This window comes from Castor canadensis, chromosome 8, assembly GCF_047511655.1.
Source record: "Castor canadensis chromosome 8, mCasCan1.hap1v2, whole genome shotgun sequence".
NCBI classification, from domain to species: domain Eukaryota; kingdom Metazoa; phylum Chordata; class Mammalia; order Rodentia; family Castoridae; genus Castor; species Castor canadensis.
In genome coordinates, this window is record NC_133393.1 from 21,731,638 (window position 1) to 21,753,569 (window position 21,932).

The 21,932-nt window shown below is 52.2% G+C and overlaps 2 protein-coding genes across 16 annotated transcripts in view; one reads left to right on the forward strand and one right to left on the reverse strand.

Moving 5' to 3' along the window:
* Nucleotides 1-18,218, reverse strand: part of Syngap1 (synaptic Ras GTPase activating protein 1) — a 32,203-nt gene extending 13,985 nt beyond the window's left edge. For 7 of the 14 annotated variants that reach the window (XM_074082420.1, XM_074082419.1, XM_020164153.2 and 4 more), the window contains exons 1-10: nucleotides 18,110-18,217; nucleotides 14,700-14,821; nucleotides 12,444-12,549; nucleotides 6,387-6,478; nucleotides 5,859-5,980; nucleotides 3,868-4,021; nucleotides 3,554-3,652; nucleotides 635-1,258; nucleotides 363-507; nucleotides 14-158 (exon numbers count right to left, since the gene is read on the reverse strand). In XM_074082420.1, the coding sequence (XP_073938521.1) occupies nucleotides 14-158; nucleotides 363-507; nucleotides 635-1,258; nucleotides 3,554-3,652; nucleotides 3,868-4,021; nucleotides 5,859-5,980; nucleotides 6,387-6,478; nucleotides 12,444-12,549; nucleotides 14,700-14,821; nucleotides 18,110-18,176 (1,676 nt within the window). In that variant the 5' untranslated portion in view covers nucleotides 18,177-18,217. Of the gene's footprint in view, nucleotides 1-13; nucleotides 159-362; nucleotides 508-634; nucleotides 1,259-3,553; nucleotides 3,653-3,867; nucleotides 4,022-5,858; nucleotides 5,981-6,386; nucleotides 6,479-6,604; nucleotides 10,000-10,101; nucleotides 10,171-10,275; nucleotides 10,389-12,443; nucleotides 12,550-12,854; nucleotides 12,872-14,699; nucleotides 14,822-18,109 lie in introns of those variants that run through there. The other 7 variants (XM_074082421.1, XM_074082427.1, XM_074082430.1 and 4 more) reach the window with 6 other exon arrangements.
* Nucleotides 18,219-20,271: 2,053 nt separating this feature from the next.
* Nucleotides 20,272-21,878, forward strand: Cuta (cutA divalent cation tolerance homolog). Of its 2 annotated transcripts, XM_074082441.1 has the most exons (7): nucleotides 20,369-20,426; nucleotides 20,512-20,560; nucleotides 20,811-21,019; nucleotides 21,157-21,216; nucleotides 21,334-21,379; nucleotides 21,490-21,539; nucleotides 21,660-21,878. In XM_074082441.1, exons 2-7 carry the CDS (start codon nucleotides 20,519-20,521, stop codon nucleotides 21,784-21,786), a joined length of 534 nt encoding a protein of 177 aa, XP_073938542.1. In that variant the 5' UTR covers nucleotides 20,369-20,426; nucleotides 20,512-20,518; the 3' UTR covers nucleotides 21,787-21,878. The 2 variants fall into 2 exon arrangements, with proteins under 2 accessions (XP_020019689.1, XP_073938542.1); XM_020164100.2 differs by lacking the exon at nucleotides 20,512-20,560 and having other exon boundaries at nucleotides 20,272-20,426.
* The last annotated feature ends 54 nt before the right edge of the window (nucleotides 21,879-21,932 follow it).

Below are 21,932 nucleotides of genomic sequence, written 5' to 3' on the forward strand. Positions count from 1 at the left end.
TTCCCAGTCTCACCAATGGGAGTTGACCACCTTGCACAGGGCCAACTCACAGCACATTCGCAGGTTGGCCTGGTGTTCTGCCAGACTGGATGCCGTGCACTTGATGGGATCTACCTCGCAGTTCTCCTCAGATTCATATAGTGCACGGATGAACTCTCCTGGGGGATGGGAAAACAACAGGGAGCGGTCACACTTTCCAAGGTGTGACCTTGGGGACAGGGGCTCCCTGGGTTGGAGGAATGGCAGAACCAGGTGGCTGGAGACCAGGATTCTGGAATTCTGAGGGTATGGGATAGCCAGATTTAGGGTTTGGGTGGGTATCTGGTAGATTTAGGAAAAAAAAGCCTGAAGGTGGGCCATACCAATGGCATCCTTGAGGTATTTCTGACCAATCAGTCTCATATACTCTTCTATGGCTTTAGTGGCGAGCGTGTTCTCGCGGAATATGAGGTGCTCCCTTTCCATGAACCGGTCTACCTCTGACATGGCCATGTCTGAAAGGAAGTCCTGGAACCCAGGAAAATCCAATGGTCAGCCTCTGCATGGCCCAATCTTATAAATTTGCCCTATCCTCACTGCACCCCAAACCAGTGCCCATTCCTATCTCACCTTTCTCTGAGGCCACAGTACCCACCTTGGCCTTGCCTGTACTCTGCAGGATATGAACCAGTGCACTGGCAACCTCTTCCTTGCCCTTGACATTCAGGGCGGGCTCCAATACTGCACACAGCATCCGATAATGATTGGTGACATACTCTGCAAACTCTTTATACAGCTCCATGGGCAGGATACTCATTGTCTGGTAACGTGCTTTCAGCCTCACTGCCGGGCAACCTCCTTTGCCTTTGCCCCCTGAGCCACCCCCTGAACCCCCTCCCCCTCCTGAGCCCATGCCCCCAGAGCCCCCACTGCCTGTTGGCAGGGTCACAGGGTACCACTGCTCTGTGAAGTGGCGCCCAGCCAGGGTGGCCACTGGCACAGTCACCAGGCCAACATAGCCCGCCTTGTCCTTCTTGCGCTTTTTGTCTGAGTCACGGTACAGATGCAGCCGGAGGGCACGGACAGCCGGCAGGTTGTTAAACTCGAAATGCTCGCCCCAGAAGACGGTGTCCCCAGAGGCAGAGCGGGGCTTGGAGGTGGTGCGTGCATACAGCATGTCATCCAGGCAGAGCTCACAGTAGTATCGCTTCTTGGGGGGCAGCTCCCGGGCCTCTATGATCCATAACTTCAGCACATTATCTACCCGGCGGCTATTGTCCTGGCATGGGGTAGATAAAAGAAATGGGACAGAAAGAGAAACCAAGGACAGACAGTGAGAAAGTAGGATCAAGACAGCAATCATAAGGCTGAGAAACTGTACTGAGTTGAATGGTACTCCCCCCACCCGCGCACACACACACCAAATTCATGACTATCCAGAACCTGTGAATGTGACCTTATTTTTTTTTTTTTTTTTTTTTTTTTTTGCAGTACTGGGGTTTGAACTCAGGGCCTATACCTGGAGCCACACCACCAGCCCTTTTTTGTGATTAGGTTTTTTCGAGATAGGGTTTTATGAACTATTTGCTCAGGCTGACTTCGAACCTCAATCCTCCTGAGCAGCTAGGATTACAAGCATGAGCCACTGCCAGGGGGCCCTCCCCCCACCTTAATGGCTTTATTATATGGAGATGTAGACAGACACACAGAAGGAAGCTGGCCATAGAAAGACAAAGGCAAACATAGATGGATACAGCTCTAAACCAATAATCTCCGAGGATTGCCTACAACCTCCAGGAGCAGGAATAGGCAAGGAAGTACTGTCCTTAGATCTTCAGAGGGAGCATGGCCCCTGTTGACACTTTGATTTTAATTTCTGGCTTCCTGAACTATGACAGAGTAAGTTTCTTTTTCTTTCTTTTTCTTTCTTCCTTCCTTCTTTCTTTCTTTCTTTTTAAATTGTAGTACTGAGATTTAAACTCAAGGCTTTGCACTTTCTAAGAAAGTGCTGTACCACTTGAGCCACACCAGCAGTCCCTCTTTGCTTTAGTTATTTTTCATATAGACTCTTGAGTTTTTTGCCCAGGCTGGCCTCGAACCATGATCTTCCTATCTCCCCCTCCCAAACAGCTGGGATTACAGGCATGAGTCACCACACCCACACCCTATTGTATAAAAGTGGCCCAAAACAATACAGAAGGGTAACTCATAAAATAGACAATACAGTCAGTACTGGGAAAAAGCTGGAATAACAAACCAAAAATAATAAGGCACAATTTGAAGAACAGGGAACTACTACAGTGACAATTAGATATTGAAAAAACAAAAAAGCATAAATATAGGACAAGTGAGCCTTCATCATTGGTTTGAGAAGGGCCAGGGGCTACAGCTGAATACAAGGCCATGGTAAGGTTCAGGTGACATTGTGATTTGCTGAAAGGAGTATGGTATTTGGACTCTGTATGGGTCAGATCAGGTCCAGCATCTTAGAAGGATTTTCTTGTGTTTTTTTTTTTTTTTTTTTTTTTTGGTGAGGTAAAGTTCTTTTAAGAACATTGAGAAATTAAGAGTTCCCCCAGAGAAGGGTAACTAGGACTTGTGAGCTTGCTAGAAACAGATACAGAGACTAGCTATCAGAATTGGGAGTGTTTCTCCTGGAAAGTAGAAGCCTTGGGAAGAACACAGATTTATTGACTCTCTGGGCCAAAGGGATCTCAAAGATCATCTAATCCAACCACATTCCACCAGTTTTACAGAGAGGAAACTAATGCACAGAGACTTCGCCAACTGCATTTTGTGTGTCCTGCAAAAATACTTCACATTGGGGCAGTGTTTGGTGTTGGTAAGGCATTCCTGCCTGCAAGGGACCTGGAACAGAAAAATTCCAGAGCCCCTCCAGCTATGATTTTTATGGTAGGGAACCAATCATGAGGTAGGATGGCAGAATGGAAAGAAAAAGAAATGGGGGATTCAAGCTAACTGTGGAGGTACATGCCTGTGATCCCACCTACTGGGGAGAGGCAGGCAGAAGATCATGAATTTGAGGCCAGTCCAGGCAAAGTTGGCAAGATCCTGTCTCAAAAACAAAACAAAATAAAGCTGGGCGCCGGTGGCTCATGCCTGTAATCCTAGCTATTCAGGAGGCAGAGATCAGGAAGAATGTGGTTCAAAGCCACTAGGGCAGACAATTCACAAGACCCTATCTCAAAAATACCCAACACAAAACAGGGCTGGCAGAGTAGCTCAAGTGGTAGAGCACCACTTAGCAAGTATGAGACCCTGAATTCAAACCCCAGTACCAACCAAAAAAAAAAAAAAAAAAAAAAAAGTGCTAGGCGTGGCTGAAGTGGTAGTGTGATTGCCTAGCATGTACAAGGCCCTGGATTCAATCCCCAGTACTACAAAAAAGAAAAAAGTGGAGGGGGGGTGATGCAATTATGGGGACCATCCCTATACCTGTGTCCCCTCTTCCTTTCCAAGCCTCCTCTCCTTTAGCCTACTAGACTTCCCAGCCTCTCTTATGGCTCATCCTTTGTCCTGGGCATATTGTCATTGTCCCCTTACTCCCCAATACCTTGTTGGGTTTTACTGCCCTCTGTAGATTCTCAATCCATTTGTCCCTTTCAGCTGCAGACCGGCAGGCAAAACATTTTGTTCCAGATGACGTTGTTACCTAAAGAGGGGTGTGAAGTTAAGGAATGGGGTTCCATAGGTGAGGTGACTCCTAAGGCCTGGAGATTCCCACCCCCCATCTCTTTCTCCCTGTACTATCCTTGCCCATAGGTTTCTGTTTCCTTGACATCCCCACCTGTGTCACTTCCTCTAGATCTCTCTGTCCCTATCTTCCCATCATCCTTTTGGCCCTCCTCATCCCACTAGACCCAGTACCTCAAAGCAGAACTCCTGGCCCAGGATGGAGCTATGTACTGGCTTGATAATGGAATCTTCATCCAAGTTGAGTTCCAAGGCCTCGGCTGCACTGCTAGGACTCAGCAAGGACTCATGAGAGTGTGACTCTTTAAAACTTTGCATCAACCGGGCCCTGGCAGGAGGGAGATTCAGGAAAGAATTAGGATCTTTACTCTTCTTATACACTCAGGATCCTTGCCTCATTGTATGGCTCCAGAATGGCGACTTGGAGAAAAGACTTCCTGAACCCCTTCACACACATTTCACACATAGTTCATAGAAAGAAACCAAGCCTCCCCTGGGGAAGGACATGGGGGATATGAGAAAAACCAGAACCCTCTAAGAAACTTTCCCACCCCCATTAATATCTAAGGAGTTGTGAGGACTCAGGACACCCAGAAATACCTCAAACCAGAAATGGACCATGACAGAAAAAAAGAGTAGGAGGAACAAAGCAGGCTTGGACTAGATAGAACCTTCAGGTTATCCCAGAAACCAGAGCCTCAATATAAGTGAGCAATGGAAGAAAAGAACTGGAGGTATACAGGAGATATGCTATTGTCTGCCCTGGACCAGGCACACAGCTAGTGCCTAATAAACATTTCATCATTCAAAGTATGAATGAATACATGAATGAATGAATGAGATAAAAGGACAAGTTTTAGCAGAACCAGGGGAAAGAACAGGTGAAAAGCATTAGAAATAAGAGAAAGCTGTGGGTCAAAAGCAGCAGAATGAAGGTCAGAGATTGGAGTTGGGGACTAGGGAAGAAAAAGAAGTAGGTAAGAAGTAGCAAGCAAGAGCAAAGGCTGCAAGACAGAGGAGAGTGGCTGAGAAGGGAATCCGGAGAGATGGACAGACAAAGATAGGGCTGAAATGCAAATAGCACCATGGAGGAGCAGAAGGTAAAGGAGACTGGGGGCACAGAATGAGGGGGGACAGGATAACAAGTAGTATGGAGATGGGTAGAGGATGAAGAGTAGAGAACAGTGGAGAAGCGGGAGGGGGAGCTCGGGTGTGGGAGCCTCCATGAAGTTATTTATAGCAGCCCCGTCATCATGGGCTCTGGCTGCCGTCAGCGCCACGCTCCCCCGGCCCCCCCACCCACGCGGCCAGGAATACCATGCCCCCACCCCCTGCCGGCCCCAAATCCAGCTCCAGTGACATAGGAGGGGGGCAGGGAAAGGTGCAACTCACCTTATCCCAACCTCTCTACCTGCTCAGCTCAATGGGGGGGGGGGAAACACCAGGGTTCTCCCTAAGGAATGATTGGGTAAGGGGGAAACCCTGAGAAGAAAAGGAGACAACAGGGGCAAACAACAAGATCTCCTTCAGTCAAGCCTCCAGCCTCCTCAGTTCATGGATTAACCCTGCAGCCTCTGATCCCTATTCTTTCACCCTGCATACTTGTTCCATTCCTCCCTGCCTTTTCTGTCATGCTCTAAACTGGCCTTTCCCCCACTCCACTGATAGTTCCTGAGCCCTGACCTTCACCCATTCACATTAGTTGCCCTAGCCTTACACTAACCTGCTATCCCTGTACCTCCTACCCTTCCCCCACACTCTTCCACCTAGGTCCTGCTACTCCCTCCCCACCACCCCACCACACCCTTCTTTGGCTTTCTTAATGTTCTTTCTGGGAAGGCTTGTTACTTCTTTTGGTCCTTTGTACAGACCCTTTGATCCTAGGCTGGAGCTCATCTTTCTGTCAGTTTGAGGAGCCCTCCTTGGCTTCACCTTCACCCCCTCTCCTGCCTCTGCAGGTCCTGTCATTGCAGGTCCTGCCAACTACCCCCCACACACCTGTATCCCACCTTTCTTATGGTAACGGAGTTCCTCTCTGCTCTGTCCTGACACCATGACATCCTCAACCAACCTGAGTTACCTCTGAACTCAGGTAACCTCCATCCTCCCCAACCCCCTCCATAGCCCCACACACTGCACCCATCTCATCCCACATGCTCCTATACCGGTCATGGTCAGCACTTCGGAAGCGAGGCAGGATCTGGCGAAAGCTGCTGGTCCGGTCAAGTTTGGGTTGGGACTTCGTGCGTTTGATGGAGCTTTTTAGCCGACGGCTCAGGAAGCCTTGCTGGGGGGGAAATGGGGATAGGGGTGGGTTGGGGCAGGGCCAGCTTTACCCACTCACCACTCAGCTGGTAGAGAGTCCCTGAAAGGTGGTGGGACGGGGAAAAGGGAAGTCTCTAGAAGCGAGGAAAGGGGGATAGGAGCCTTGATACCAGTTTGTCTTCCTTGTTCTCACGGGTGCCTGCGTGTGGTGCAAGCAAATACATAAACACACACACCAGCCTGGAGAAGGTGGGAGGGCTGGTCCGAGAAGCAGGAGGCAGAGCCAAGAAGGGGAAACTAAAGAAGTAGGGACACACACAATTTCTCTTTTCCTCCCGCCCCCTTTCTCAGAATCCTAAGGCTCCAGCTGGGGCTGGAGGGAGGCTGCCCAGCTGAGCCACATCTGGCAAGCACTTCCATTCACTCACCGAGGGCCGGAAGGGTGCAGCGGGGGCGGCCTCCATGCTGTACTGCTTCCCCCCTGGGACACTCTTCCTCCTCGAGCGACCCAAGTGGTATTCTAGAGGGGAAGAAAGCGCCCAAGGGGAATTTGATAAGGGGATCCAGAATGGGGGCTGTTGGCCCATTTCCACCCTGGCCCAAGTGCATTCCCCCACCTCCCTCTGCCCCTCAGCTCCGGCCTCACCTACCCCCCGGAAAACAGCAGGAAGAGCAGCGGCGGCGGAGAGGCTGGCGGTTGGAAGGAGGGGGCAAGGATCCCGAGCCGGAGCCCCCAGAGGGGGATGGGGTAGGAGGCCTTAAGCCCATGACAAGGGGTTTAGTCAGCAGGGGGCATGGCCAAGAGGGGTCAATAAACCCCCATTAATGAAGGATACCAAAGATCCGGGGAGGCTAGGTCCCTGTTGCCCATCCCCCCAGAAGGGACTAGATGGGGGTAAAGATGGGTTAAAGGTCATTGCCCATGGGCAGGCTTTCCTCTTCTCCCAGCTGAGGACATCTTCCACTTGCCCAGTACCTCCCAGACCCCCTGTCTGTCTGGAGAGCCAGGGCTGCCTCTCATGACCCCCTCCCTGGACTGGGGAGGGGGGAGGTCTTGGAAGGGACCAGTGAGGGGTGGCAGAAGTCTGGGGACAGAAAATCCAAGGAAGGAGCAAATGAGGGGAGGGGAGAAGGAGCCCAGTCCACGTGCACTACAGTGGCAGGGACTCAGAAGGAAAGGGGCAAAGGGGAAAAGAAAAAGAATGCAGGGGAGTGGGCAAGGACAAGCAGTGGGGGTTCTGGGTACTCCCAAGTAAAGGCAGGAGAGGAGGAGGGGAGGTAATGCGGATCAGCCTGTCAAGGGTCTAGGAGGACGGCAGCTCTGAAGAGGGAAGCTGAGGCTCTGCTGCCAAGGTATTTAGAGGGGCTGAGGGGCTGGAGGAGAATGAAAGTGGGGGGATGCCAAGCTCCGGCTCCAGCTCCAGAATGGCTGCCCAGGCCTGGGCTCCCCCCTCTCAGCCCCAGTCACCACTGCAGCCAATGGGGGGGCAGGTGCTGCATCAGGGGCGGGGCCACCATCTCCACGGCAACAAGAAGCTACAGGCTGGGGGGGGGGGGTGGACCGGAAGAGCTGCCTGTTAACCCTCTAGGTTCCAGAACAGAACAAGGGAGGGCCACACTACAGTTTCACTGTCTGCTTTCTGAACTGCAGATTGCCTACAACTGCCCTAGCATCAGTTCCCTGCCCTTTATCTGCAAACCCGGGTTTACACACAAAAATCTGGATGCTATGACACAAGAACTCTATCAGTCCCTCAGGAACACGTGTAGAACACAGAAACATACACTGAGCTGTGGGGGGGACATGTATATCAGAGAGCCACAATATAAAACTAAATAGGGAAATAAGTGCTTAGGAGACATACAGATAACTGTAAGCATGAGGGGACCAGGGATCCACGTTCTGAGGTCCTGAGGCCCACACACCCACCTGCTTAGACATAAGTGAGTACTGCAACATGAAAGCTGCTGGTGTGGACTTTGTGGCCCAAGTGCTTGGGCAACTATGTGGGCAGCACACTAAAGAACTGGACATGTAACCCTAAGGCAACTCATGTCTCCCAGACAGGGAAGTGCAACTTTAACCCCTGAGATACATGTTTGAGTACACCATGATCCCATGTTCCATCCTTTCACCATGATCTTGACCACATAAAGGAATCCCCATATCCTAAGAGCACAAACACTTTTCACACAAAAAGTGCAAACACATCCACTCTGCCTTCAGACAGCCCTCTTTTTCCTCCCAGCTCTTCCCTGACTCCAACATCAGCATCCATGATTGCTACCAGAGAAAAAACAAGGAGCAAATGCATTAATTATCCTTCTGTTGCACAGTAAGCAATGAACCCAAGGTCCAGGATATTTCCTTCCATTTCTCTGCATGTCTCAGGTATGGCTGCCTCACTCTCAGGGAACCTAGCTCAAGTCATTATCTTCACACACAAGCTCCTCTAATAAAGGCATAAAGTCTAACTTTAAATCCTCTAAAATTTTGCTTTGCAACTCAAGTATTAACAGAAGGAAAAAGAACTTGCTAATTGGTTTGCTTGGTTCTTGGAAGTAATATAACCGTACACATATTACCAGGAACTAAGATCTCTGAACTCACACGTAAGTCACAGGTGCATGTAGGCCTCATACACATATGCTTACAAAGACTCTCACTGCAGCAAGAAAAATAATAGCAGAAACACAGAGGAAAGGGGTAAAGTGACAGGAACACAGGACATCCTGTTATTAGTGCTGCAGGCAGTGATCTATACAGAGAACACAACACACAACAACGTACACACTCAGGACAAACCTGAAAAGCATACACTGGGATGCTGGGTCTCCATGTCCCATCCCTGCACGATGTATACACGCATGCACATGCATAACAGCCACCTACACAGAACAGTAGCAGGCATTGTGCACACACCCACACATGTACACACCCTGTATACACACATAATTGCACACACACACACACACACACACACACACACACACAGAGCAAGGGCTTGGACTTGCGCCTCTCCAATGTCTCTAATCTTGTCATCATCCACAGAATCTCCCCGTGCCCTACAATCCCCCAAATCCCTAACCTTCCTTTGGCCTTTCTTCTCCAAATCCAGCTGGCAGCTCTCAAGGGGAACCAGGAGAGAAAGGATTAGATAGGGAGCAGAGAAAAGCAGGCAATGCTCTGTACAGTCCATGCTGTGACAGGCCTCACTGTGAGCCAGCCCCTATGCCTGAATGGCCTCCCTGATCCAACCAAGCCTGATCCTACAGGGCCTCTCTCCACAGAGATCACTTTGTGGAGAGACCTCTCTCCTCACCCTGCCTCTCAGTTCCCAGGCCCCTTCCTCTTTTACTGTCTCCATCCAGTAATCCATCTTAAGCCCAGCCCCTCTTCTAAGTCAGGCTCAGCTCTCTCATATTCTTTCTCAGCTATTCTTTCTCCCTTGCTCTCTTTTCTGTTCTCTTGAAGCCTTCTTCATTCTTCCTCTCCTCTGTTCTCTCCACTTTTCCTCTTTACCCCACTCCTTTCCTTTTGATCTTTCCTGTCCCACTCTAGCTCAGAGTCCAAGGAGCGCACTCATACTTTCCCCCCACCATCACTTGCACACCACCCACATTCAGACACGCCCTGGACACCCATGCTGGGATTGACACAGATACTCAGGCCAAGGCTGGAACCCACATGCAAAGACATACACCTGCCACAAGGGACACAGAGAATTTTGCTCATACAGCTCAGACACACATTTCTACACACGGGAGACTGATGGAAGGTGAGCCTCAACCAGGGACAAGCATGCTCAGGGTCAAGGGTGACATGCATCACTATGGACAAGGACTACCCTAACAAGTCAGGGGCTGACCCGACAGACCCTTAGGCATGAAAGAGGCAGAAGTAGGATAAGATAGGACACGCTTACGCACGACTGGCTACACATGTGTACAGGAGGAACTGAGCCCCCTGTGCACATGGCACTGACACACTGGGGCCACGAGCATGAACACAACACATGCAAACACACCAAGGTGGCTCCAAGACCCCCACACACCGGCCGCCCCCACCCACCCGTCCCCTTGCAACCCTGCCCGCTCAAGGCCTTCCAGACCCCCCCACCTCCTTTGCCCCCCTCCGGTTACCATAACTCCCCCCACTCGGAAGATGCAGCGAGAACATGCGGAGGGAGCAGCTGCCGCCGCCGCCGCCGCCGCGGCTTCCCCACCCCCCCGCGCCCACGCACACGCGCGCCCCCGCCCCACGCGCGCGCGGCGCCCCCCCACGCGCGCTCCTCGTCCGCCCGGCCCCGCCCTTACCTCGCACCGCCCCCGGGGGGGGGGGTCGAGGGTGTCCCCGGTGGGGGAAGGGCCCCGCCCCTGCGCGGGGGAGGGGCGGGATGCGGAGGGAGAGGGGGCGGCGCGGCCCGGCTTGCGCCGCCGGGCGCGGTGGGGACGGCGGCGGGGCCCGGGACGGCCGGGACGGCCGCGCGGTGACGGCCGCGGGAACGGCTCCCTCCGCCGCCGCTCCCGCCGCTGCCGCCGTTGCCCGGGCCCCGCCGCCGTTGCTAGGCGACCGCTGCTGCCGTGGCCGCCTCTGTCACGAGCCCCGTCGCCCGGAGACAGAGCGAGAGAGACGGGGGAGGGGGGCAAGGGGACCCCCAAAACCAACGAGGCCTCCCACCATCGCCTCTGAACAGGACCCCCCCCCCAAAAAAAAAAAACCGCGAGGGAACGAGGGTTTGCGGCTCCACCCAACAGAGGAGGAGCGCTGGATTCCAATGCCCCTCAAAGGTCCGGCGACCTCTCCCGGGCTGGAGAGTCCACGGCCTCAGCAAACACCTTCGTAGACCAGAGCCCCCAAAGTCCCAACGCCCCCTATGTCCACAGCACATCGTTCACGCACATTCCATTTCCCTGTTAAGACCCCAGCTATCAACTTTCACTAAACCCTCCCCCCAACAAAAAACTATACACACGCATCCAGGAGCCCCTTCCAGTCTACTAAGCCCCAACACAGCAACCTCCACATACCACCTCAACTCCAAACACACGGTGCCCCACCCAAAAGACACAAGACCCATGATAAAGACCCCCCCCTTCCCCGGATTCTGTGGACTCAGGGTAAGAAGAAAGATGGAAAATATGTGGGCAGAGCGGCCAATCACAAGGACACACGACAAACATTCTCTGTGAGCATGTTACCATTCTGGTCTGGGCACACAGGTACACACATATGCACCAGCCACGAACATGACACATACACACCTATACACAAACAGATGTGACAGACATCACACACAGTCCACCACCACCACCTGGTTTTGCTTAGCAGAGATGTGCTACCTGCACAACCCCATGGTCAGAGGTTTCCATGACAAGGACACACATCACTGACCACCTGCCCAGGGTCCCAAAGCAGACCCCAAGGGCAATGAGCCTGGACCTATCAGAAGGAAGCTGGAGGGGGCCAAGGATAGGGACAGGCCACTGGCTAAGGGAGCAAGTGGAAGCCTGGATCCTTGAGGGGAGGAGGAGTTGGTGGGAGAAAGGGGTCACCAGGGGGTTGGAGGGATGGGGGACCTGAATCCAGGGTCCTGTAAAGGGCTGCAGAGGGGGCAGTGGCGAGGGGGCTTCCGGGGAATGAGGGCGTCTCTCTGCACCTTGGCTGCAGATCTCTGTTCTCTGCCTTCATCTCCCCTCACTGTTCCCATGGAAACCTTTTAAGCGAACTTCTCAGGAAGACAAAAATCTTTTTTTAAATGACTAAAGAGGGGGGTGGGGGGGGCAGAAAGGGGGAGGGAGGGGAAGAGACAGATGGAGAGAGGGAGAGAGTTGGAGAGACAGACTGAGCAGATAGCTCTACAGACAGTAAGGAGATGTGATGGAGGTCTGATGGAGTACCTCTGGGAGCAGAAGGGAGGGACAGGGGAATCAAGAGGGGTACAGAAAATGAGAAACTGGAGAGAAAAAGAAAGGGACGATACAACTGCAGAAAATAGATGCAGTTGATGAGAAGAGGGAAAAAAGGGAAAGAAAAGAGAGAGGGACCACAAGCCTGAAAGTCTAGAAGAAGAATCAGGAGTATGGGGGTGGGACAGAAGTCTGGGGGTAGGGCAGGAACTAGGTCATTCTCTCCAAGATCCCAGACCAAGGCACGGGAGGGCCAGGGGCAGAAGCACTCGGACAGGAAACTAAAGATCTAAGGAGACTATTTTTACAAGCACCTGGAAAACAGTCAAACTTCGCTGCTGGAGAGCAAAGCAGAGCAAGGACGCGCAGGGCCTCTCACCTACAGCCCCTGTCCGGCTCCACAGCCCAGAAGAGGGCGCTGTCTCTCCGGGAAGCGGGACTTGTCTCCGCCTCCTCCCGCCTCCTCCGCCCCCGCCCTCCCGCCCGCTAAGTCCACCAGTCCACCAGTCCACCAGTCCGCCTCCAGCCCACTCCCGCGACTGTCCGGGGCACGAGAGCCTGCTCGGCCGCCGTACCATGCTCGCCGTGGGGCCGCCCCTCCACCGGCACGGAGACCGTGCGTCTCAGCAGTTTGTTGCGGCTGGACTCGCTCCTCCGGTCCCGGATCAGAAGGGGGTGTATCTAAGGGGATGCGGGGGTGTGTCAGACCTCACCAGCCCGTGCCGTCCCTCCTCTCCCTCCTCCACCGAAGACGGGCCCATTTCCACCCGGCCTGCCACCGCCTGTCCCTCTCTGCCCACTCTTCAAGTGTCTTTTGGAGTGGGGAGGATTTCTCTTTCGCTCCTCTCTCCAAGTCCCTTCCTCTCCCTCTCCTGCCTTTCCTTCCTACTCTCGTCTTTTCTCCCTTCGTTTCTCTTGGAACACCCTCCAGAGAATTCTCCTAAACACTATTCAGCGCTTCTGGCAACTCCTCAGGAGTTAGCTACCTCCTGAATTCAGTTTCCCCTTGACCTTCAGTCCGTCCATTCTTCCTGCTTTCCTCCCACCCTCCCACCTCCCTTACCCCTTCTCTCCCTCAGCCTGTCACGGGGGTAGCAGAAGTTGCATTTATAATCAGGATCCACAGCTTGTCTCCCTCCCACGGCCCGGCTTGCGGCCAGACAGGGACCCAACCTCCCCTCCCCCCAGAGGGCCTGGTCACCTCCCCCCACCTTTCATCTCCTTCCATCACCTCCCACCCATATCGCAGTTCCTTCTTCCCTCAGACATTACCTTTCCCTGCGCCTCACCTCCACCTCCCCCTGGGTATCTTCTTCCCAACCTCCACCCCTCCCAGGAGCCACAGGATCTAGACCCCCGAACAACCCCCAGCCCTTGCCCCACAACCCATCCACTTCCAACTTCCTGGGGCTCTACACACCGCTCATTATCCCAATTCCATCCACTTCATCCTGTGCCTCCCCATCTTCACACCCCACAATGGCTATTCCTGTTGACCCTCAGCTTGCTGGTCACTGGGTCCTCTCTGTCTCCATCTTACAGTTCATTACCCCACTTACTGTCCTCTCTCTTTAACCTTACAACAGTCCCCACATCTAGTCCAATTTTGCCAATTTGTCCTGCAGACTCTAAATCCCTGATCAAGACTGATGACCAACTAGTGGGTTACTCAAGTACTTAAGTGCTTGAAACTTAAGACTCCCCAGGCCACCCCTCCCTAGAGTCACCATGTCCTCTGCCCTACTTTACTCTGTGTCTTAGAAGCTCTCTACTCAGCCATTTCTCCATCCAGCTATCTCTCCACACTTTCACCTGCCCTCCAGAACCCTCTTAGCCTTACCTCTCGTTCCAGCTCTGCCTCACCACACCATCCCATAGCTTTTGGGCATATCTCTCACCACCTCTCTGGTCTTCCAGGCTACCCTTATTACTCTCTAAAGCTTGTGTGCAAATCACCTTCATTGCCTGAATCACATCTATGAGGCATCCACCTTTCATATTTGCATCCTATTTCTTCTGATGGACCCTCGACTGCTGACTCTGCTTCCATTTTGGAATCTATACTTCCTGGCTCTCAAATCTTACATGGCCACTACCTCCCATAAGACTACTCTGTCCACTTCATCTCCTTCACTAGTCCCTGCCCTTCTCCAGTTTTATTCCTTTAGACAACTCCCATACTCCCAGTTCTCCTCCTTCTCAGGCATTTCATCCCTCTGTTCCATTCCTTCCTGATGTCCAACCTATCCCAGAAGAAGCTCCCAATGTCTAAACCCTGATCTGTGTACCTGCACAGTCTTCACCATGATCCAGTGATCTCTGTCATCTCTCTCCCAGCTTCTTCAGCCCCTCCCACTTACCCCCAAACCACATTCCCTGCCTTTTCTCGGTTTCTCCTCCCTGTGCTCCATGCTGAAAAGGACTGGGAGTGAGAGTGGTAAGATGGGTCTTGCTCAGTGCAGGCAGGAAGAGAGAAGGGGTCCTGAGGATCACATTGGAAGGAAGGCCTTCCCATTTCTTCACTTTCTCCAAGCCCTTCAGCATCCCTTCTCCATTCTAACCTATCCTACCATGTGGAGGGATGAAAGAGAAGGCTTCAGAATCACATCTCTGCTCAACACTGCCATGGCCCTCAAAGACCCCCTGACCAAGGTCAGAGAATGACTCCCCAGTCCAAATCAATGGCCAAATTCCTCCCACCATTTGCAGATGTTTCTCTTTACTTTCATTGTATCTCTCTCCCTTCACTAATGAGTACTCTACCCATCGTTCTCTCCACCTTCTCCCACACTACCCCAGTAGTCTTCTCCCAACCTCCTCACCCTGCTCACCTCATCCTCATCCAGCATGAGCAACTGGTTCCCCGAGATGATGCAGAACCGAGGGTTCCAACCAGGACGATCATACGGGGAATGAACGTATTGGGTTCGGTGCATAGGGGGTCCCCGTACATCTGGGGGACAGAGACACACAGAAACAGTAAGGGAGGCTCTATGTATTTGGGAGCAGACGTAAAATGGCAAGAAGAGTCCACAAAGTGGGAGAAGGGAACCCCACCCGCCTTAAGAGATCACAGTTGAGATTGAGGCACCTGGCAAGTTTCAAGGAATAGAAACAACCCTTTACATCTGGGGAATCAGATCACAAGAAGCTCTGTAGACTTTCAGGAAAAGTACAGAGGGGAAGTGGGGGGGGATTATATCATGACAGAGAGGGACATGACTGGGGACAGGGAAAGGTGAAGGAGCTCTCCATCCACTCAGGGAAAATAAAAGGGTGGAGGTGTAGCAAAACTAGCAAAAGAAAGACACACAGAGAGGTTGATGGCAGATGTCTAGAAAGAGTGAAGGCATCCAAATAACTGCATAAGATGGACGGAGTGGCCCAAGAAGTAGAGCGCCTGCTTGCAAGCATGGGGCCCTGAGCTCAAACTCCAGTATCAAAAGGAAAAGAAAAAAGATGGACTTGGAAAGGGGAACCACACAGCTTCCAGAGAGTTAGAGGAAAGCTACACAGCTATGGGAAAGAATGGGGATGTATAAGAACATTTGGGTCATAAGATTCTGAGAGCTAAACATCTGAAGAGAAATGAGGGAGAGGCTTACCTATTCCCCGAGTCAGAGACAAGAGGGTCCCCCACACCTTTTGCCTCACATCTCTTCCCTCCTCCCCTAGACCTACCCTATTCATCCTTTGGAAAAGTTGTTTCTTCTGGTAGTAGGGAGAAGATAGCTTTTGTTAACATCTGACTGTGGAAAGGGCAGGGTGGAAAATACACCCTGGTTTGAATAGAGACCAAATTGGCCTCTTCCTCCATCCCACACCCAGTGATCAAAGATTCAGTCCTGCTCTCCCTCCTCGCCTACTCTCCATAGACAGAATGGAAGCCAACTCCACAGGTCAGGAGCCTCCCCAAGGTACAGTAAGCAACTTGAGGAAGAAAGAGTGGAGGGAAGAATGCAATATTCAGGCCCGATGACAGAGGAGGCCTCCTTAGAGCTGGAGCTAAACAATAAAACAGCAGACCACGGATTGTCCATGCTCAACTATGCTCCCAGGGACCCTCTTTCTCATCTTTGCTGTTTTGCCATGCCCCTCCTCCCTGAAAATCACCTCTCCTTTAAACTCTTGCCACATACCATCACAGGGACACAGGATGTAGAGGAGTGAAAGAAAAGTCAGGTAGATTGGTGACATCAGAGTGATAGAAATTAAGCCTAAGGTATCAGAGTGAGAGTTTAAAGAAATAAATACCTAATTCTGTCACCTTTGTGGGAAAATTAACATTGGTAGATTGCAGGAGAAATGGTCTTTGAGTTTCATTGCAATGCCTTGAGTAGGAGTTTTGAAAAATCCAGCCCCTTTCTGTCTACAGTCATGTCCCTCAAACTTACCCGACCTGCAGATCAGAGTGAGGGATGAACCCAAAGATATAAATGTCCAGAAACCACAATACTTTGAAACTTTCACTGTTTCAATATCATCTCACAGACTCTACCCAATATTCTCTAGATACAAAAATCACTGATACCTAGACACTGAGGCCACAGACACTACAGGCAACAACAGGTCCACTGCCCTTAGACATCTGGTGCACATCTGTTGATACATATACCCATAATGGGAGGGAAGGGCTGATTGGTTCAGGCTGCACTGAGGGAAGCAGGTTAAACTTCAAGGGGCACCTTTCTCCTGGGAGCAGGAAAGACACAGGGAATTTAGCTTAGAGCTTAAGATCAGCTCTGCAAATACACAAACACACACACACACACACACACACACACACACACACACTAGACTTAAGGAAGAATGACAGTGACCCTGGGAGACAGATTCCTTTCTCACAGCTGAGAAAGGGAAAATTTTGACTGGAATGAGAAGTCCCACAAGGGCTCAGATGGGGATCCCGTACAGCCCCTGTTACAACCATCAAAATCTCAGTGTCTTTGCACCCCAATTCTCCAACACCCCAGGAAGTAGAGGAGACAAGAGGAATGGTGACAAAGGCTGGGGTATTAAAGGAAAGTGAGTAGGCACAGACTGTGGTGACAAGATCGGAAGTGGGGTAGGAAATAGAGGATGGGCCAGGGGACAAATAACAGTATGGATCTAAAAGAAAAGGGGGCAGAGATGATGGCAAATGCCTAGGGGCAAGGAAATATATCAGAAAGCTCAACCAGACATGGGGCAGAGGAAATTAGGAGGACCTAATAGGGGGGCCTAAGACATGGGAGTTAAGGAGTGGGTAGAGAGGTAGTATAGATATAAGGAAGCTACCAGATAGAAGACACAGTGAGAGAGAATGGACATCAGAGAGAGGACTGATACAGGGGAAGGACAGAAGGGGGACGCTTATAAGGAACGGACACTATATGGGGGGAAAGATATAAGGGATGGACAGCAGAGGAAGGGAGGAGGAATGAAAATAAGGGGTGGGGGTGGGGGAGGGGTAAAAGTGGTGAAATGAAGAGAAGAGTTAAGGGGGGGGGGCGTTGCATTTCACTTGTCAAAGGTCTTAATGAGGGTAAGTGAGGGTAAGAGTCCAGAGCAGGATTCTAACCTGGCCCCTACTGGCATCACTCAATCTTACTTTTATCTCCCCCCCACCCACCAAACACACATAATTTAGCCCTCCCTCTCCCCTGGTTTCCCCTCCCCCAACTCTTTCCCTCTCTTCTCTCTTCCCTCCATCTGGACCCTCCACCCCTCCCCCCGACTGCCACCCTCTCTCTCCATCTGGCCCCTTTTCTCTCTCCATCCTCCTTTTTTCCTAACCCCTACCATTCTCTGAGTCCCCACCTTAGTCTCCCCACATCTTCTTGGCTTCTTTTTTACCACAATGTTTTCATTTTCCCCTTCTATCCTCTCTCCTAAGACTCTGTGCATCTGTTTCCTTGATATTTTCTTCATCATTCCTACCCCCAAATTAATTCTGCTCCTCTTCCCCCAACCCTGTCCTTCTACCTTCCCACCCCTTTCTGGCACTCCCTTTCCCCTACATCATTTTTCTTCTTAGCCCCCTTCAAGGCCTGTTTCCTGGCCCTTTCGTCCCTTACCTACCCCTATCCCTCTAGCATCCAATCCCTCCTTCCCCATTGCTCCTACCCCTGCCTTCCTGGCCCTCCCCTCTCCCTCCATTTCAGCCTCTCCCTCCCCTCCCTGGCCCCAGCGCTCCCCCCGCCCCCCGCCCCTCCCCCTCTTGCCCCCCCATCTGGCCCTCCCCCTTCCCCCACCACCGTACCTCTGAAGGGGGCATAGGACATCGCGGGGATGCTCCCCCGATGGATGGAAGCGCGAGACCTGCTCATCAGGCCTGGGGGGGAGGGGGCGGGGGGACGGGGGAGAAAGAGAAGAGAGAAAAGAGGGGGAGAGAGAGGGGGAGAAAGGAGGAGGAGGTGGAGGAGGAGGAGGAGAGAGGAGGAGAGAGGAGCAGAGAGGAGCAGAGAGGAGGAGAGAGGAGGAGGAGGAGGAGAATAAGAGCCAACGGCAGCAGCGGCAACCGAGAGAGAGAGAGAGAGGGAGAGAGAGAGAGAGAGAGAGAGAGAGAGGCGGGGGAAGCGAGCGAGAGAGAAGAGAGCAGGAGGAGGAGGAGGAGGGAGAGACTCTGCAGCCCCCACCCCTACTCAGGGAGACCCAAAGAGAGAGACAGTGAAAGAGACCCCTGACCCAAACACACTAGAGGGCGAGCAGTCCTGAAGATGCAGACCCCAGAACCGGAGACCTACAGACCCCAGACCCAGACAGAAAGTACCTCACCTTCCTTCCATACACAGCAGTTTAATCTGAAATACAGACTAAAAATCCTGAGGAAAAGAGACCCTTTATCTAAAAAAAAAAAAAAACCCTCAGTACATTACCGGCCCCCCTCCACCCCACCCCACCCCCGCCCAAAAAGAATCACACAAAAAGAATCAAGGATCAAAATCTGAGAACCCAGTCTGAAAAAGAGTCTCAGAGCTACAAAATTCTTAGACTTCAGACCCTGGGATGGTGCTATTTAGGGACCAAGACCTGAGACATAAACTCAAAAGAAAAAGATGAAACCCAGATTAGAAAGATTCCGACTCAAAATTAGATTTTAAACTCAGACCCAGCGAGAGATATGAGAGACCCCAGATTCAGACCTCAGAGAAAAGAAACTGCAGAGTCAGAGACTGAGAACACAGAGACCTAGAAACTTCAGACTTGGGGACTGGGGGGAGAGACAGCTAATCCAGAGATGCAGGATTCAGAGACCTAAAACTCGTAAAACTGGGAAGACCTCAGAGAGAGGAACCACTGGACCCTAAAACACAGGAACCCCTAAAACCTCATATACAGAAACTTAGTCCCAGAAAAGAGCCCAACACAAATACTGAAAGACCCCACAGAGATCTCTCACCAATTCCAAATCCGGAAAGCTCAGGAAGACACCCCCCCATACACACACACACTCCAGAAAGGTAAATGAGAGAACCCTGACATCAAGTCCCAGTCACACCCACCACACTAGTAACCCTAGACTTTGGAGGGAGAGGGCATATTGGGGAGCAGAGCATTTTTCTCTGTTGTCTCCTCCCACTTCTCTGGCCTGTCATTGGCCCCTCTCTGCATTTTTGGGTCACTGGGTGTGCTTGGGCCCCTGGGAAGTTATGTAGGGCAGGTCCTGGCTCCTTGGGGGATGGGTTAAGGAAAGGAGACCCAAGGCTGAGAGGTGGGCCAATCCTGGAGAGTGGAATAGACAGGGGAGAAGGGACAGAAGGGCCATCACATCACTCCTATCCCCAATCTACAATCCTCGTCTTTTTCTCCGATTCGCCAGTCTATCCCAAGCTTTGAGTTTTTAGTTAAAACTTTTCCGTCATCCTCCATCCCATTTACAGGGTCGTGCCCAGTCCTTTAAAAATGCGTCTTTCCTCACTTAGCCATTGTCATGCCATGCCTATGCCTGCCTGCCAATCACTGGCCTCTACCCAGGGACTGCTGGCTTCTCAGATCATCCTTGTTCATTCCCAAAACAAGGCGCAGCTCAGTTCTAACTTAAAGAGCAGGAGGCGCTCTCTGCAACCCTGAGGCTGCCTTTTCAGACCCTCCCGCTCCTAAAAGGCCTCTGACACGGTGCATAGGGTAACAACTCAGTAACAACTAGGCACACTCTGGGGCTTAGGATGATTCCACACTCCACATCCTGACGCATCGAGTCTGCGGGGTCTCCAGCCCCCTTTCCTAGCGCCAGCTCTCTCGTCACGTGACCCATGGGGCTGGCCGTGATTGGCCTCTTCGGGTCACTCCCTGAGGCTGCGCCGCCTAAGAAGACCGGCCCCTTCACGTGACAGTGGACAGCCGCAGCGGCTCTCCTCAGCCAGGAACTGGCAGTTTTGTGTTTCACCTAAACGGGCGTGCCATTTCCGCAGATCCGGCTACCGATTGGCCAGAGAACCATTCGCTCCTCCCTCATCAGGAGGCGGGACATTTCGGGCCACTTGAGGACTAGGATTGGCTGGCTCTGGAGACTCCGGCAGTCTTGCTTCCACTGTCACGTGGTGTGCGCTGTTTTCTTACAACGTGGCTGCGCCCAGGTAAGAAGAACGTGCTCTTCCTGGGTGCGTGGTCCTTTCACCGTGTAACGTGTGGCCTTTGCTAGCAACCCTCCTCTACCAGCAGAGGCTGCATGAGGGGGGGGCGGGCGCCCGCAGTCCTGCTCGGCGGAGGGGTGAGTGCCCGACCCCGCCCCTTCCGGTCTTCTAAGTCGAGACCACTGCCCACATCCAAAACCCCCGAGGTGTGAGTGAAAACTGAGGCTTGGCCCTAAGTTTCCGAGTTTCTCTCCAAGGTTCAGGGACATTTTGCTTGGGAGTGCAGAAGAGGGAGGACAGCCTGTATGTAGCCAAGCGAAGGCTTGAGGAGGTGGCACTTTCCTGGGGTATTTGTGGGAAGAGACTAGATTCGTCCCCTGCTCTCAGGCCACTCTGCTCCTGTCGTTTCTTTGGATGCCGGCGCTGCTGCCTGTGGCCTCCCGCGTTCTGTTGCTTCCCCGAGCCCTGCTGTCCATGGCCTCTGGAAGCCCCCCGTCTCAGCCCTCTCCCGCCTCGGGCTCCGGCTACGTTCCGGGATCGGTTTCTGCAGCCTTTGTCACTTGCCCCAACGAGAAAGTCGCCAAAGAGATCGCCAGGTGGGGACCACGGAAAGATGATCGTGAAGGGAGAGTTGGGAGAGGGGGAGAAAAGCGCTACTTGCTACTGCCGGCCTTTGGAAGCCTGTCTCTGGGCTTCGGTCACCAGGGACTCTGAATGGGGTCTTCACCTCCAGGGCTGTGGTGGAGAAGCGCCTAGCGGCCTGCGTCAATCTCATCCCTCAGATCACATCCATGTGAGTCGTAAGAATTGCAGGGTTAACCTAACTTGGGGTGTTGGCTGGGAACCTTTTTCTTGGAGGAATTTCTTTCCTTCCCAAGACTTTCTCCCCTTCTTTTCCTGTGACCTTCAGCTATGAGTGGAAAGGAAAAATCGAGGAAGACAGTGAGGTGCTAATGGTGAGAAACATTCCCCCATGCAACAAAACTTCCTGACTCCTTTGACCCCTATTGTTCATCTCAGATCAATCCCACCCCTTGATTGATCCTTGTCTACCTTTGCGCCTTAGATGATTAAAACCCAAAGTTCCTTGGTCCCAGCTTTGACAGATTTTGTTCGGTAAGAACTTTTGAGATGGATAGGGATGAGGGTATGTATCTTGGGATGGAACTTGCAGTCTAGGAGGTGGACTCCTTTAGGTAAGTATTTGAGTAATCCCTCTCCCCATCACATCTGTAGGTCTGTGCACCCTTATGAAGTGGCTGAGGTGATTGCATTGCCTGTGGAGCAGGGGAACTCCCCATACCTACGCTGGGTGCGCCAGGTTACAGAGTCAGTTTCTGATTCCGGCACAGCCCTACCATGATGATCCCTGTCCCTGCCATGATCCTCTGACACTTCAATGCCCTCTGACTTCCAGATGATGACTTGGCCCCCAATAAATCCTCTTTGATTCTCTCTGCCTTTTGCCTTTTTTCCGTCACATATACGTAATTTGGGGAAGATTAGAAA

Bases quoted from the DNA above. Each gene is read 5' to 3' on its own strand.
- Cuta (XM_074082441.1), top strand. From the start codon at position 20,519: ATGAGGGGGGGGCGGGCGCCCGCAGTCCTGCTCGGCGGAGGG. The intron at 20,561-20,810 runs GTGAGTGCCCGA...CCCTGCTCTCAG, and splicing joins CAGTCCTGCTCGGCGGAGGG to GCCACTCTGCTCCTGTCGTT. The intron at 21,380-21,489 runs GTGAGAAACATT...TTTGCGCCTTAG, and splicing joins AAGACAGTGAGGTGCTAATG to ATGATTAAAACCCAAAGTTC.